At 63.0% G+C, this 16,785-nt stretch overlaps 1 protein-coding gene across 1 annotated transcript; it reads left to right on the top strand.

Moving 5' to 3' along the window:
* Positions 1–1,883: 1,883 nt before the first annotated feature.
* Positions 1,884–13,228, top strand: SLC12A9 (solute carrier family 12 member 9). Its single transcript, XM_058812192.1, has 13 exons — positions 1,884–2,119; positions 4,190–4,324; positions 4,497–4,634; positions 4,862–5,161; positions 5,378–5,485; positions 5,592–5,703; positions 5,799–5,956; positions 6,221–6,303; positions 6,632–6,756; positions 8,096–8,288; positions 8,452–8,626; positions 9,366–9,512; positions 9,962–13,228. Exons 1-13 carry the CDS (start codon positions 1,939–1,941, stop codon positions 10,795–10,797), a joined length of 2,691 nt encoding a protein of 896 aa, XP_058668175.1. The 5' UTR covers positions 1,884–1,938; the 3' UTR covers positions 10,798–13,228.
* The last annotated feature ends 3,557 nt before the right edge of the window (positions 13,229–16,785 follow it).

The raw sequence follows: 16,785 nt of genomic DNA, 5'->3' as shown, positions 1-16,785 counted from the left end.
CACCAGGCGGGGGAAGGGAAGGCGCGGGTGTCCGGGGAGGGGTCCCCGCTCCCTGTGCCAGCCCAAGCCTGGCTGAACAGATCGCCCCGCCTAAGGGGGGATACCCCTCCGATGCCCCCGCCGCAGTATGCCCTGTCCTGTGCAGGGTGCAGGCAGGAAGACGTGCCCCGGCCGGGGCAGGTGGGACCGTGTCACCGGCTGTCCTTCTTGCTTGTTCTCTTTTTCAGCAGCGGGCCCGGGTTGGGGGCAGCTTTGGCCCCAGGGATGGGAGGGCAACACTCACCGGCCCAGCGGGACAGTCTGCTAAGTGCCCCCCGCTCGGCTGGGCACTGGCACCACATTTTGGGATGCCACTGCCTTGCCCCAGTTGCCACCCTCCTGTGCTCAGGAGCCCAGCCTCAGCTCCTTTGGTTAAAGTGCAGCTGCATTTCCATCACTTTGGGGTGCAACAGATGCCCATGCCCCCAACTCTGTCCCTGTAAAAGGAACTGAGGTTCCTGGGTCCCATGTCCATTTGTGGGCGGCCCATCTTTGCTAGGGGGCAGAGATGGGTGCCTGTGTCCAGAGATCTGTGTTTGCTAGAGGTAGGGGGTGTCCGTGCCCTCATGTCCTCTGGGGAACAGGGGGTGCCCGTGCTCAAATCTCTGCCCCCAGTAAGTGCAGCAGGTGCCCCTGTCCCCATCCCTATTTCGAGTCCTGCGGATACTCGTCCCCATTAGGGGCAGGAGCGGCTCCGTGCCCGCGCTCCCCCTGGTCCTCCCGGCCGCGATGGTGCCAGCGGGGCGCGGACAATGCCGCTTCAGTGGCACATCAAAGGCACGGGCTGCCCGCGGCTGGCACGGCGACAGGCCCGCCGCAGATGAAAGCCCCGGCCGCGCGGGCTCCCACCTCGGCCGCGGGGGCACGCTGTGCCTCCGCCCCACGGGGGACGGCGGGGCCGAGTGGGGGGACCCAGCCCCGCGGCTCTCAGGGGCGCGCTCTGCCGCCCCGTCCCGGTGTCCCCGCACGGATCCCCCCACCAGCGACACGCGGGGATCCAATCGATCCGCTGACCGCAATCGGCGCCCACGCGGGAACTTGAGGCCGGAGTGGTGCTCGCCCCCGGCCGCACCGTGCCCCCCGCTCCCGGTGCCGGTGCCAACCGCATTAACCTAATTGGCGAGGCGCTCGGCCGCCCCGGGCGGCGGCGGCAGTGGGACCCCGGGGCCCGGGCAGATCCCAGCCCAGGCAGCGGGCAGGGGGGGACAGTGCCCCCGGGGCCCCAGCTGTCCGGTAATTGGCGCGGGCAGCCGAGCCCGGCCGGCAGCGCCGCGGGGCGGGTGGGCGGACATGGGCGGGAGCTGTACCGGAGCTCCCGGGAGGGCCCGGGGCTACATGAGCCGGTATCAGGTGTTGGCCACTGGGGGGTCGGGGGTAGGGGGCGCGTGGCGACGCAGGGGCGGGTTTTGGGGTGCGAGAGGAGTGGGGCGAGTTCGGAGGACGCGAGTGGGGGGACAGCGCCGGGGACCAGAGTGGGGAGACCCCGGAAGGGCCGAGAGTTGGGGGTGTAGAGTGACCCAGGCTGGGGAGGAAGTCACTGTGGGGGTGTTGGGGTGTGGCTTGGGGGGGCGGTGGAGGGGACCACTATGGAAGAGCATTTTGGGACGGAGGACAGGTGACAAGAGCGGGGGGCTGTGGGCGGGGCCACTAAAGGGGCGTGGGTAGAATGCACGGTGGGGCGGGGCCTCAATGGTGGGCTAGCACGGGGCGGGGCCTATCGAGGGGCGCGGTCGGAGGCGTGGCCTGAGCGGCGGGTCGTGGGCGGGGCCGTGTGTGGGGCGGGGCCCGGCGGGTCGGGACCGGGTCGGCGGGCGGGGCTGCCGGGGCGGGGGCCGGGGCCGGGACCGGGACCGGACGCTTTTCGGGATCGGCGGGGCCCGAGCCGGGCCGGGCCGGGCCATGGCGAGCTCGGAGCGGAGCGCGCTGCTCACGTACCGCCTGTGTGGCGGCTCGGCCGAGGAGGAGCGGGGCCGGGAGCGCGGCCGGGCCGCCGCCGCTCCCCGCAAGCTGCCCACATTCCTGGGCGTTGTGGTGCCCACGCTGCTCTCCATGTTCAGCGTCGTCCTCTTCCTGCGCCTCGGTGAGTGCCGCCGCCCCCGGGGCACCCCCCGCTCCCGGCCGCGGCCCGGGGACCCTCGAGAGTCACCAGCTCTGCCTGGTACCCCCAGCCCGGCCACCGTCTAGTCTCGGGGCCCCCGCCTCTGGAGCCCCGAGCCACCCAGTCTGGGTGCCAGTGCCCTCCCAGTGCCCTCTCCTGGGCCTGCGTCTCTGCTGCAGTCCCAGTACTCCCCTCCAGTGCGTACCCCAGTGCCCACAGTTTGCGGTCCCCGTGCCTTTCCCCTGCCTGCTCGATTCCAGACCGTGCTGGGGTCCCGGTGCTGTGTCCCCACCTGACCCCATTAGGCTAGGGGCTCGGGACAGGAACCTGCACTACAGGAACCCAATTAGGACCTTAGGGACCTGCGTAAGGGACCCTAGTTCAAAACCCTGATGTTCGGGGAGTAGAACCCTGTGTCTTCCCCTAAACGGGATTCCAGTGCCTTAATGTCCACCTGTCCCCTAGTGCTGGGATCCTGCTGCTTCCCAGGCATCCTGCAGCGCCAGGCTCCAGCACCCCAGTTCTCTCCCGCATCCCATCCAGTGTCCCAAGGGCAGAACCCTAGTGTCCCCCAGCAGATTCTCAGCTTCCCCTGTGTGCGTGTGCAAAGGGCACGCATTGTTTCCCAGTCTGCCCCCAGTTTGGTTATGAGTCTGTTACTGTGACCCCTGGGAGACGAAGGGGGCAGGATGGGCATGGGCTGGGGCAGCTGGCAGCCTTTTGTGGGGCCTGAAGGGGTGGGTGCCCCAGCATGGCCCGGGGCAGGCGGGGCGGGCAGTGTTTGCTCTGGTCCGGGAACGGGAAAAGCTTTTCCTCTTTCTCTTTCCGCCCACGGAAAGCCCAGGGCGGGAGTTGGCGGCGTGCCCGGGGGGCCCTGCCGGGCCATGGGGACCTTGAGACCATTCCCCTGTCTGGGAGGCCCCCAGGATGGGGGCATGGGCCATCACCCCTGTCATCGTTCACCCCTTTCCCACTCCCCTGCCTGGGGACTTCGTACAGGCTCTGCCTCCCCCAGCCCCACAGCGGGCACCGGCCTCTCCCTGCCTGACCTGGCCCCCGCCCGGGGCTGTGTTACCCCGGGCACCGCGGGGCTCTAGGGGAGGTGCGGGTGGAGGGGAAGGAAAGCTGCCAGGAAGAGGAACTTTCCCACTCTGGGGAGCCAAGGCTCTCCCGGTCGGCTCCCCGCTTCCCCCACACCCTCACATGCTCCCCACATCTCCTGGGTTAGCAGCCCCTCCTGCTTAGACCCGCAGTGCTTTTGGGGCATCCCTTTATTTCCACCACACCCCCACCCCCCTTACATGTGGCACTCGGATGCCCTCCGGCTGTCTGGGGACCGCAGCGGGTGCCCTCAAAGCCAGCGTGTCGCCCCGAGGGCTCCTTGCGGTGCCGGTGCCCCGGTCACCCCCCTCGCGTCTCCCGCGGGCACATCCGCGGCCTGGCCTGTGGCTGAGATAGGGCAGCGCCCACAGCCGCGGGCAGCCCCTTCCCGCCCGCAGTGTCGCCAGCCGGGATCGCTCCACCGGGATCGCTGCCGTCACCCCGGGCAGGGCCGGAGGGACTCTGGGCCCCTCTCTGCGGGAACACCCACCCGCCCCACTGGGAGCGGTGCCGTGGCTGGCAGGGACACCCGGACTGCTTCTACTTCCTGCTGTGCTGTAGGCAAGCAGGCAGCAAGGGGATCCCTGTGGGGAGCTCCTGACTCCCCACTCTGGGGAACAAGGGTGGCAGCAGGGCACGGGGGTCCCAGCAGCAGAGCCCCTTCCCTGTTTGTTTGGTTTTTGGGCACACCTGGGCCGGACACGGGTGGAAAATGGAAATACCCTGAAAGAGGGAGACACTGGTGTGGGCTGCTGTGGGTGGGAGGTGGAAGCATCCTCATCCTGGATGGAAGGGGGCTGGCAGGTCCTGGGGGAAGGTGTGGGCACAGGGATGGGAGTGGCCACGTTCCTCAGTGGGGTGAGGTCTGTGTGGTGGCAGTGCCAGGGACTGTGTCCTGCAGGTTGTCCATGCTCAGCTAATGGGCACGCTGGCCTCTCCCATCCTTGGCAGGGTTCGTGGTGGGTCATGCTGGGCTGTACCAGGCTCTGGCCATGTTCGCAGTGGCATATTTCATCATTGGCATGACGGTGCTGTCTGTGTGTGCCATTGCCACCAACGGGGCACTGGATGCTGGAGGAGCCTACTGTATCCTTTGCTGTGGGTGCTGCTGGGACAGTACATGTGGGACAAAGCTGAGTGACTACCCAGTGGCCTTGGGGTGCCATGCTGAGGCTGGGACCCTGTTGGCCTGGGAGAGAGGGTAGGGAGCATCTGATGGTGGTTTGTGCTGCTGACATCTTCCCTTGACGCGAGCAAGATATGATCAGCCGTGCCTTGGGCCCGGAGTTTGGCGGCAGCATCGGGATCATGTTTTTTCTGGCCAATGTGTGTGGCAGTGCCCTCTATGTGCTGGGGCTGGTGGAGGCAGTGGTGGACAGCTTTGGGATCCCGCCTGGTGAGTACCACCCTGCGTGGTGGCAGGGGACAGCAGGTATCCCTTACCTGAGCAGCCCTAGTGCTGTGCCAGGCATGCCAAGCACCATGCCCAGCAGAGCCGGCATGGCTCACCCAGCCCTCTGGCCAGTGAGTTGGTGCCTATCATGCTTGACACAATGCTAGTAGCTCTCAGCTCCCTGTGATGCCCCCTCTGAGCTTGGCTGATCCTGACTTGTCTCTGCGCAGGGCAAGAAGCGGGCACAGGTGTCCACGTCCTGCCCCAGAGCTACTGGTTCGAGCTGCTCTACGGCACCGTGCTGCTGGCGCTCTGCCTCCTTGTGTGCCTCGTGGGTGCCTCCATCTATGCCAAGGCCACGTTCCTCATCTTCCTCATCGTTGCAGCTGTCTTGGGCACCATCCTTGTCAGCTTCTTTGCCACACGGCCCCTGAAGGTGCCCATCCGCCTGCCCGACAGCAATGGCACTGAGACTGATAATGGCTCCTTCACTGGCTTCTCCCTCAGCACTCTGCGAGACAACCTGGGCGGTGAGGAGAGGCTTCTCCCTCCTGCCTGCCGTGCCCACTGGCACTGCTACATCACATGGGGCTTGCTCGAGGATGGGGGCAGCTGGTGGGCACAAAGCAGGTGCTGTGGGGTGGTTTCTCTTGGAGGTTATGTGTGGGGACATGGAGGAGTGGGCCTGTGGCGGGGCTGTGCCACCCTGGACAGCCTGTCACAGCTTCTGTCTGTGTGTCCTGCAGGTAAGTATGATGTGGACTACACCACCGGGCAGATGATGAGCTTCAGCTCCGTGTTTGCAGTGATGTTCAACGGCTGCACTGGCATCATGGCAGGCTCCAACATGTCAGGTATGGACAGGAGGTGCCTGGCACGGTGGCACGAGGAACAGGAACTGGGAGAGATGAGGGGTGTGCTGTGCCTGTGGGCACTAATGCTGCCTGCTCCTGCCCACAGGGGACCTGAAGCGCCCAAGCTATTCCATCCCACGGGGCACCATCTCTGCTGTGCTCTTCACCTACCTCGTCTACAACCTGCTGGCTTTCCTCATGTGTGCCACCTGCAACAGGTATGGCCACCTCTCCGCCTGCCAGGGTGTGCCTGGTGCCATGGCAGGCTGGCCTGGGCTGAGACAGATGCCAGTGTGTGTGTGTCCCTCTCCAGGACCCTCCTGCAGAAAGACTATGGCTTCTTGCGTGACATCAGTATCTTCCCACCGCTGGTCACTGTGGGCATCTATGCTGCCACTCTCTCTGCAGCCATGAGCAACCTCATCGGGGCATCCCGCATCCTGTACGCCCTGGCCCGGGATGATCTCTTTGGTGAGTGGCCAGAATGCCCTGGCACTCGTTGGAGCCCCCTCAGCAGGTTGTCCCTGCTAGGGACCAGCCCTGACAGCAGGGAACTCCCTTCTTGGTGTGGAGGTGATGGTTTGTGGGCTGGTGTGTGCCCATTTGGGTCACCTGCATGTCCTGGAATTTGCCCCCGCCCCAGCACTCAGGGTGGGGATGGGACTCTGGCTGGTGGTTGAACCTGTGGCTGCCTACTGGGGTGTCCCAGCCCAGCCTCCCTGCTCTGCCTTGCAGGCCAGGCACTGGCACTGGCCAAGAAGACATCTGCCAGTGGGAACCCAGTGATGGCAGTGATCCTCTCCTGGCTGGTGGTGCAGGTGAGTTTGTCAGCCATGCTTCTTTCCTGGCCTTGGTGGGTGAAGGTTGGTTGTTACCCGGGCTGGGTGTTGTGGAGCCTGGCATGTCCCCTTGCCCTGTGGAATTCCTCTCCCAGCCCCCCTGGGTGTCCTACTGAAGTTGTGCCCTTCCCTCCCTGAGGCAGGAGGTATCCCATAAATTAAGGATAAATCACAAAAAGGAAAAGGGACTCCTGTCTGTACCCTTACCCATCATACCCCTGGGATACACCCCAAGTGGACAGGGGTAGCTTGGGCACATGCCTGATGTGCCATCCCAGGGTATGCATTCACCCTGTGCTCTCTGCAGCTTGTGCTCTTTTCTGGGAAGCTCAACACCATTGCAAGTGTCGTGACAATCTTCTTCCTCCTGGTTTATGCCACTGTCAACCTGGCCTGCCTGGCACTGGAATGGGCCTCGGCCCCCAACTTCAGGTACCCACTGCCACAGGGGAGAGAGGCTGTGCTGAAATGTTTGGCAGGCACCCATCCCTCCATTCTTCTGTCTGTGTTTCCCTTGCCGCCCCTGTGCCTGAGATTTATGATGAGATGGTGGGCAGAGATGCTGAACTCCCCTCTCCTGGGCATTAGAGGGACAAAGACACCCCTATCCTTGGGGAGAGAAGGGGACAGGTCCTGGAATGGCAGTGGCTTGGCACGGTTCTTGTGCACTGGCACTGCTTTGCTGAGTGGATATGGATAAATCCAGCACCATGGGTACCACCCGCCCCCTCCCCTCAGGCTTCCAGAGGTAATTTATAGCCTGGGCCCGGCCGGCATCCCCCGGGCAGTTTGCCAAGCGGTGATGGAGCCCACTTTCCATTAGCGCTAATTAAACTAACGGAGAAGGGGGAGGGTGGAAGGAGGATTCTGGGTGGGAGGAGGAGAAAATATCTTCCAGGAAGAAGGAGTATGTGTAGCAGGCAGGCCCAGCCTGTGGTACAAGGTGTGGGGTACCCTGGTGTGAGGCTGGGCTCGTGGGGCTGCCCAGATCTGGGGTGCTGGGAATGGCCGGGGGAGCCTGATCTCCCTCCTGGGTGATGCCCACTGCCCCCAGTGCAGGCTGCTGACTCCACAGCAGGGAGAGTCCCCCAGGTGGGCAGAGGTGTTGCACAAGTAGGGCTGGGTGGCACTGTCTGGGAGTCCCCCAGAGGCCCCATTCCCAAAGGAGAGCTGATGCCTGTGCCAGGCTGTGGCTTGGCCCCCATCTGCCCTGCCCAGCTGCTTCCTTGACTTGGCACGGAATGGGGCAGGATCAGTGCCTCGGGGGAGCCTGCTGGGACGAGTAGCAACAGGCCCCTCACCCACCCCACATCTGGTGCCTCCCCCCTCCCCTCACTGAGGTCTGCATCAAGCACAGCGGAAAAGGATTTTAATTACCTTTCAGGAAAAACAGCAATTAGAGAAAATAACAGCTTCTTGCCTCCCCGCCTCTGCCTCCCTGCACCAGAATGAGCGGGCACCATAGCTGGCAGCGCTGCCATGCACTGCCCATTACTACCTGGGTGTTCCAGGACACTGCCAGTCCCATGGCCATCATTGCCCTGTCTGCCTAGGGCTGGCAGCAACAGGCTGCCCACTGCCCTGGGAGATACCATCTCCCCTCCATAACTTCTCCTCCAGGTGCATAGGTGCCCCACATGCCCTGGGCTGGCACAGCAGAATCACTGGGGGTGGGTGGTGTGGCCCTTTGGCACAGCTCCCCTTGCTGTGTCCTTCCCACAGGCAGCATGGGCACCACATGATAGCAGGTGTCCCCTCCTCCCTGCTGCAGGCCCACTTTCCGGTACTTCACCTGGCACACGTGCCTGCTGGGCATCGCAGGCTGCTGCGTCATGATGTTCCTCATCAGCCCTGTGTCGGCCTCAGCAAGCCTGGGCTTCCTCCTCCTCCTCCTCCTTGCCCTTCACTACCTCTCACCCAGCAGCACCTGGGGCTACATCAGCCAGGCCCTCATCTTTCATCAGGTAAGTGCTGTCCTCTTGTTGTCCCCTTGGGGTGGAATGCTGGTGTCCCCGTGGCAGCTCAGCTGTGTCCTGGGCAGCATGTCCTCAGGACTGGCATCCCCAGGGGGGTGGAGTGGTGAAACAAAAAGGCTTCCTCACCTGTTTCCCTCCCTCCGTCCTGCAGGTGCGGAAGTACCTGCTGATGCTGGATGTGCGGAAGGACCACGTCAAGTTCTGGCGCCCACAGATGCTGCTGATGGTGCAGAACCCGCGAGGCAGCGCCCGCCTCATCGACTTTGTCAATGACCTCAAGAAGAGCGGCCTCTATGTCCTGGGCCATGTGGAGCTGCAGGACTTGGGTGAGGATCTGCACTGTCTCCTGTGCTAATGGCCTCTGCACTCTGCTGTGGTGCCAGAGGGCTCCTGGGCTTCTTGGATTGACACTGCTGACCAGTTGATGGCTGAGGAATGTCAGTGTTTTGGGCACATGTGTGGCACATTGGGCTTGGCTGCTATGGGGACATCAGTGAGTTGTGTCTGTCCCATGCCTCCTGTGCACACACACTTATACATGCATGTGCATGAATGTCCATCCCTACATGTGCACATGGGGCTCCTGCCTGTGTCGGTGTTGGCATGAGGCATGTGCCAGCCAGGTTAGCACCTGTACACACCCAGCACACACGTGGGCACACACTTGGCACAGACTTGCACACGTGTGTGCCTGTGTCCATCCTCACCTCACACCTGCTGCTGTGTGTGTGGGTGTTTGCACTCTCTGTGCCTTGTGGGTGTTTGCACTCTCATGTGTGTTGCACACGCGTGCTCTCCCTGGCACATGACATGGCTGATGCACAGGTTCTGTTCCCCCTTCCCTGCTGTTGCTGTGGTTACTAATGGCCTGAAATTGGGGAGTGGGGATGGGGCTGCCTGGGGTTTCTTATACATTTATATACAATTTTATATCTCTCTCTGTAAGCACCTCTCCATCTCACCCGTGCTGGGGTGGGCACAGGGTTTTGCAGCGGGGGTGGACACCAGGGTTAGCCCCAGTATGGGATATCTGTCCCACTGATGCTGGTTTTGTCCCCCATCCAGACATGCTGCCCTCAGACCCGCTGCAGCCCCAGCAGGACTCGTGGCTCAGCTTGGTGGACAAACTGAATGTCAAGGCCTTTGTCAGCCTCACCCTTGCACCCTCAGTGCGGCACGGTGTCCGACAGCTCCTCTTCACCTCTGGCCTTGGTAAGTGGTGCCTGGTCTGGACATGGGTGAGGGTACATCCTGCTGTCCCCGTGGGTTGAGAAGTGCCAAGGAATTTGGAGGCACCTGAATGGTCGATGCCAAGCCAAATTTGGTCTTGTACATCTGGGGTCAGCTGTAGGCAGTTTGGGGTTTGGAAGCATCACTGTTGGCAGTGTTGAGGGGCTTGAAGATACCTGGATGAGATATGCCAAGGGGTTTGGAAGCACACAGTGTGGGCAGTCCCAAAGCCAAGTGGAAGAGGTATTGAGTGGGCAGTGTAAAAATCAAGTCAGGTCATGGAGCTCTCTAGGTTTGATCCTGAGGGGTCTGAAATTGGCAGGCTGAGCAATGCCAAAGTCAAGCTGTGCCTTGTTGACACCTGCAGTGCCCGGAGGGCTGGTGGAGCCCTCTGCCTCTGCTCAGCTGGGCTGGCACGGTCTCTCTGGCAGGCGGCATGCGCCCCAACACCCTTGTGCTGGGTTTCTACGACGACGAGGCACCGCAGGACGGTCTGGCCCGGCACCCCGCCTTCACCAGCGCCCGTGAGGAGGTTCCCCTGGGCTTCCCCCCGCTGCGGGCAGCCGCCACTCCCAAACTGCTGTCAGCCCGGGAGTACGTGGGCATTGTGGCTGACGCCCTGAAGATGCTTCGCAATGTCCTGCTGGCCCGGCAGCTGGAGAGCCTGGACAAGGCCTGGGAGCTGCGGCGGGCCGCCAGCCCCCCGCCCACCATCCACGTGTGGCCCGTCAACCTGCTGCGGCCCGACAGTGCCCGCTATGCCGACACCTGCAGCCTGTTCCTGCTGCAGATGGCCTGCGTCCTCAACATGGCGCGGGCCTGGCGCCGGGCCCGCCTGCGCCTCTTCCTCTGCGTAGAGGCGGGCACCATGCCCCATGCCCAGGAGGAGAAGCTGCGCCAGCTCCTCAAGGACCTGCGCATCCAGGCCCAGATCCAGCTGGTGCCCTGGGATGCCATCACCCGCCTGCACTGGCAAACCTGCCAGGGACCCTCAGGAGGGCCAGCGGAGGAGGAGGAAGAGGAGGAAGGGGTTGTGAACTTCCCGACCAACACCACCCAAGTGTCAGATGAGTACGTGCGTGCCGCCAACAAACTGGTCCTGGAGCAGAGCCCCGCGCCGGCCGTGCGCTTCCTGTACTTGCCGCGGCCGCCGGCCGACACCAGCCTCTACCCGCTCTACCTGCACCAGCTGGAGCTGCTCACCCGTGGGCTGGGCCCCACCGTGCTGGTGCACGGGGTGAGTGCTGTCACCAGCACCCAGCTCTAGGTGACCCCCAGGTCCCCCTCGGCACCCTCCACACTCCTTTGCCCAGTGCCTTTAGCAGCCTGAGCCTGAGGATGGCTCTAGTGTCTCCATCCTGGTGGGCAAAGAGGGTACCCCACAGTGAGAGGTGGGTGCAGGGAGGGGGTTTGATTTTCAGGGATGTCTCCTGCAGAGGATTAAAGCTGCCCTGGCAGGATCCCGGCACAGCTCTGGGGCTGGATGGGCAGCACGGTGCATTCACGGTGCCTTTTCTTTGGAGTAGGGCATAGCAGGGTCCTGGGGGGGGCAAGCACTGGGTGCCCCAGTTGTCTGCTGGGAGCCCCTTAGCTGCACCCTGCAACCCCCTCTGTAGTTCCTCCCCTGCCGCAGCCCCCGTCCTCTCCTCCGCCAGCTCCTCCGGGCACCCAGCCAGCAGCGGGGATTGATTAAAGGCAGTCTCGACCTTGGTGCCCCAGCTCCCCGCCATCCTCCTGCCTTTCATTAGGAAAAATTAAATGGGAAAGGGTGGGGGAGGGGAGCCTGGAGGCCTGGGCTCCCTTTGTGAGGCTGGGTGGGTGGGGGAAGCAATCGGGTGCTGGCCCTAATGGCTGCAGTGTATGGCACCCTGGATCTTGCTCCGTACCCCCAGTGCTGTTAGATGGGGGCTATCCAGATGCTTCAATCTGTAGTCCCCCCCACCCCCATGGCTGCTGATCCCCTGGTGCTGGCAGAAAATGGGGAAATTATTTGTGGTGGGGTCCTTACCCACACACCTGGGTCTCCTCACCTGTTTTTTGGGGCATTTTTATTTCCCCACACACATCATGACCTGCAGGGGGAAGCTGGCCTTGCCCCCTGCCCTCCCTTATTGATTAGAGGAGGGCAGGAAATTGCCTGGGTGCTGCACGATAAATCCATCGGTGCCTGGTGCGTGGGCAGTGTGCCCAGTGCTGCCTGATGAATTGCTTCCTATTAGCCCCAGCACGGGGTGCTGCTCCCCGCCAGGCTGGGCTCCAGCAGGGGTGACAAGTGTGGCACTGCTGCCTGTGCCTGCTCTCACCAAACTTGGCACTGCTGGCTGGCAGCTCTGGTCAGTCAGAGGGCTGGCAAAACCCAGGTGGCTGGGTGCAGCTGGGAGGAAAAATGGTGGAGACCCACATTTTGCAGTGGATTGTGCCCTGACTGGGGAGGAGGGGGCTGGGGCTGGCTTTGCTCGCTCCTGCAGGAGCTGGGTGCCCTGGGGCGTGCACCACGCGTCCCACGGGATTTATTTACAAACAGTCGGAAGCTGGCACAGGGCAGCCTGGCACCAGCGGGACCCAGAGGCCTATAATGTTAATTATCACCACGTAATTAAAAGCCCATAAAAAGCCTCACACTTCATTAAATTAAAGCTTCCCCTCACTGTGCCCATGGGCTCCAGCAGAGTTAACCTTGGCCTAGCCAGGCACCAGCACCTCTGCAGGCAGGGTCCTGGGGCTAGGGGTGCATGGGAGCCCAGGCTCAGGACCGTGCAGCCCCCACAGCGTTGCAGGGGGTGCAGCATTGCCCATGCATGAGCACTCTGCAACACCATTCATGTCACACCTGAGCCACTGTGCCTGGGCACATCCAGGGCTGCTGTCCCAGTCAGAGATGCCCACACAGAGACATGGACACGTGTGCCCATGGCACTGCTGCAGACACACTGTCACACACCCAGTGGCCCGGGCAGGGGCTGACACAGGCACGCACAGGCACAGCCAGGTGTGTCCGTGCAGCATCACGGCCGCTGCAGAGGCAGCACCACACGCCCGCGCCGCGGCTCCGGCAAACCAGCTCCGGCACGCACCGCCCACGCGGCACACACCTACACAAACAGCAGCTTTCCTCTTTCCCAACAGCCAGAGGTGCAGACAAACAGCCAAACTGACACCCCTGCATCTCCTCCAGACTCCCACCCATTGCTGTCTGTGCCCAGAGGGGATGGACTGTGCAGAGAGCACCCATCTGTGCCTGCCCCCTCGGTGCCTTGATTTCCCCGAGTGCTGGGCTGTGCTGGGGTAGAGCCCAGTGAATGGGTGACCCCCAAACCCTCTTGGTGCTCTGCATCAGGGGTGCTATGCCAAGGTCTGGGGAGGGATACAAAGTGCCCACCAGCACATAAGCAGGGATGTGTGTATGTGTGTAGATGTTCAGGCAGGGATATGCATAAAGGAGGAGAGTGTGTGTGCGTGTGCACATGGGAGGGGTGCTGTGCTGGGGACTGTACACGTGCACAAGGGCTGTCTGTATGTGCACACACGTTGGTGTGGGTGTATATACCCACCCCTAGGTGTGACACCCTGATGTGCACACAGGGCTCCAGGAAGGGGGAGCCAGGGGGGCACGCACCCTTGTGCATTCGGGGTGTGCAAACTGACACATGCATCTGCCCAGAACTCCAGGACTCTGCTGCCAAGTGGGGCCGTGGGCAGGGGGCTGCGGGGGTGGGTGCCCATGGCCCGGCCCTGCGAGGGTGGGCAGCCAACAGGGCCTCGGCTATTTCTTGGAAATTTTGCAGCATTCATTTCAGTGCAAATAAAAGCTGTCATTGCCGGAGAAATGATACTGATCGGGGTCTGAAAAGACAGCAAATTACCCGCCTGAAAATGCACCGCTGGAAAAAAATGCATATTAAACACACAAAAAGGCACTTTGCCATCAGCCGCGCTTCCCCCGCCGCTCCAGAATAACCACACTTTACATAATTCTCCCTCTCCACCTCCGAATTAATTTCGCAGACAGAGGCAGAGGCAACCCTCTGACAATAGCGGAGGGGAGACGCGGCGGCTGCGGGGGGAGTGGGGCTGGGGGCTGCTGGGGGGTGCCGTGCTCTGAGCTGGGGGCACGGCACTAAAGGGATGCCAGGTTTGGAGCTGGGGGAAACCGAGGGGTTTTGGGGGGGAAGGGGACAATGACGACGACTGAGGGGTTTGGGAAAGGTGAGTCCACGGGTGAGGGTTGTGCGTAATGGGTGGATGCACCCAGCTGTGGGGCGGAGCACTCTCCTACTCCCGCCTTGGGTGCTGGGGATGGGCCTCCTTGGGGTGGGACTTGTGGGGTGATGCCCACCCCAAACAGGCAAGTCTTGGGCCAGGTGTTTCCTATAAGGGACAGCCCCTCACTGGTGCAAACCTCCGCCAGCATGTGGGTGCACCAAAAGGCCGTATTGCCCACCCAGGCTGACACTCCCAAGCTAGCATCCCTCTAAGAAACCCCCGGGAACCTGCCCTGCTTTATTGGGCGTGAAGGCACCATCCCTGCGCCCCAGCGCTGCCGAGGGAGCACAGCGGGGCTCTGGAGGTGATGGTGGGGGGTTCATCTGGCTGGGTGCTCAGCGCTGAGGGGCTGACAGAGGTGAGAGCGGGTGGAGGAGGTTGGCACCGCGCTGCTTTGCATTTTCAATGACAGACCCATGCCGGGTGCTCGGGAGAGTGGAAAAATCTTATTTGTCACCTGCTGGCGATGCGCGGAAGCTCCCGCGCCGCGGCTAATCTTGGGGAAAATGAGGATGCCGGCGGGGTGGCCCGCGGGATGGGCAAGGCGGAGCGGGGCTGGCGGGCTGGGTGATGATGAGCGCCGGGCCACGGGATGCTCACACCCACCTGGTGATCTCTGGGTGTGTTGGCCCCATGGCACGGATCCTGCTGTTGGGTGTGTGTGGGCTGGGCAGCGCTTGGCATCCATAAGCAGGTGCCCTGTCCCCCAGGCCAGTCTGCAAAGGGGTAAATTCTTTTCTTCCATTCCAGCTCCAGCAGCAGCTGCTTGCCTTGCAGTGCCAGTTCCACAGGTTGGCACTGCCTGCACATCCTCTCAGGGCACTCAGTGGACCTTTTTAGGGAAAGTCAGGGTGCAGGCACTGCCTGATGCCCCATATTTACCCACAGGTGCCCACCCCACACCTGCTGTACCCTGGCTTTTTGAGATGCCAACACCTGCGGGACACCGCAGCGCTCTGCGGCCAGCTCAGATTTATCCATTATTTTATATCCACACGCCTTTAATTTTTACAGCCCTGTTGGAGCAATACCCAGGGCTGTTAATAACACCAGGCCCTCCCCGCCCCCATGTGCATCCATCATGCTCCAACCAAGGCACCAAGCACATCTCAGAGCTGGGTAAGTGCAGGCATGGGGAGTTCCATGCTCCTATCTCCCTCATGAACAGCAGGGTGGATTCCCTGTGCCCAGCCTGATGGGGTGCTCTTGCATCCCACTGGGGTTGGTGATACCTGGCTGCTTAGGGTGCCTGAGCCTGAGCTGCCTCTCTTGTGGGACTCATGATTCTCTCTGCTTTGGTGTGTGCCCCATGAAAGCTGAGCTGCAACACCTGAGCTTGTGTTTAGTGTGCCAGGGTACACGTGGAAGGCAGTGAGTGCTTGAGTGTGAGAGCGTGTGTGAAGGCACAGAGGGTGTGTCTGTGCTGGTGCATGTCAGTGTGTGTGAGTGTACACGTGATGTACATGTGTGCCACTGCCTGTGCAGGTGATGCTGGGCCTGGCTGCTGCAGAAGGTGCTGTGCCCGGGCCATGCCCAGCAGCCCAGCACAGACAGAGCAGCCTCAGCAGCCCCAGGCACCGAGAGCTGTGCCTGGGGCCAGCCCACAGTACCCACAGGACGAGAGAGCAAGTCCCACAACACTGAGCCACCTGTGCCATGACAAGCAGGGCCCCATGCCACAGCACAGCACATGCTGTCCCTCCCCAGCACCCAGGAGACTCAGAGTCCCCTCTGAGCACCCAGGGATGCACTGGCACAGGAGGGTGAGGGTAGCAGGGCACCCCTGAGCACGACAGGCAGGGTGGCCACAGGGGGCCAGAGTACCCAGGCACTGCAGGGGGCCACCGTGGGAATCACTGGGCTATAAATCTCCTTGCTGGGCCCCCCCGTGGCAGAGCAGCTCACGATATTTATGTTGGGGATTTATCTGCAATGCAGTTTAATATTCCCGGACCTTTGCCTGTGTGCTCAATGCACGGCTTCCTCCTCGTGCCACCCCTGCCACCCCCGTGCCTGCCATCTCACCCGGAGCCTTTCAGGCTCTGTCTCCTGCCCACCCGCAGTTCTGTCCCCCTGCACCCACTGTGGCAGAACGGGGCCGGGCCGGGCTGGGCCCCCGGGGTGCCCGGGCAGGGAGGGGGTGCCAGGATGCCCCTGGCACAGGCCGTCTGCTGTGCCCACTCGTGCCCCTCGGGGGTCCGGCTGCCGGGGGTGACGGCACGGTCCCCGCACGGGGAGTGCCAGGCGGACTGGCACTGCCAGCCCTGTGCCAGCCCCCCCCCGGGGTAAAGGGGCCCAGGGACACCCCTGCCCTACCTCCCCGCCGGCGAGGATGAGGTAAGGCTGGCGGGTGGCACAGGGCTGCTTCTTTTGCATAATAATCTCGTTAATGGAGCCTGGCCTGCGGGAGAGCCGGGCTGGAGACACCACCCCCTCCCCGCCCCGCCGCCTCCCTCCGGCCCCGCCGCTCCGCCAGCCGCGGCGCGGGGCGCGGAGCGGAGCGCGGGGCGCGCAGCCGGACGGGTGGCGCGGGGCTGGCCAGCCCCCGGCAGCCTCCTGACACCCCTTGAGAGAGCCGCTGAGCACCCCCAGGGCCCCCCGAGCATCCCGGACGGCGTCCCCGAGCATCCCGGCAGCGTCGCCACGGCATCCCGGGAGCATCCTCCAAGTATCTCGGTGAGCTAACCACGAGCGATCCCCGAGCACCCGCGTACTCCCGGGCAGCAGAACGAAGATCATCCCCCCAGCATCCCTCGAGTACCTCGGTGAGCACCCCGCGAGCAGCCCGGGGAGCAGTCCCCGAGAATCCCCCGAATATCCCGGGAATCATCCCGGGGAGCACTTCCCGAGCATCCCTCGAGCAACCCTCGAGCATGGCCCCGAGCACCAAAGGCATCATCCCGACCGGCATCTCCCTAGCACCCCCCGAGCATTTCCCTGCCATCCCGGCAGCACCTTCCCGAACATCCTGGGCAGGCGGCATCCTCCGAGC

Source organism: Ammospiza caudacuta, chromosome 11 (assembly GCF_027887145.1).
Source record: "Ammospiza caudacuta isolate bAmmCau1 chromosome 11, bAmmCau1.pri, whole genome shotgun sequence".
In the NCBI taxonomy this organism is placed as follows: Eukaryota; Metazoa; Chordata; class Aves; order Passeriformes; family Passerellidae; genus Ammospiza; species Ammospiza caudacuta.
Note: the sequence above shows the minus strand (reverse complement) of the source record. Positions and strands in the feature narration are given on the sequence as shown.

Bases quoted from the DNA above. Each gene is read 5' to 3' on its own strand.
- SLC12A9 (XM_058812192.1), top strand. From the start codon at position 1,939: ATGGCGAGCTCGGAGCGGAGCGCGCTGCTCACGTACCGCCTGTGTGGC. The intron at 5,162-5,377 runs GTGAGGAGAGGC...TGTGTCCTGCAG, and splicing joins TCTGCGAGACAACCTGGGCG to GTAAGTATGATGTGGACTAC. The intron at 8,289-8,451 runs GTAAGTGCTGTC...TCCGTCCTGCAG, and splicing joins AGGCCCTCATCTTTCATCAG to GTGCGGAAGTACCTGCTGAT.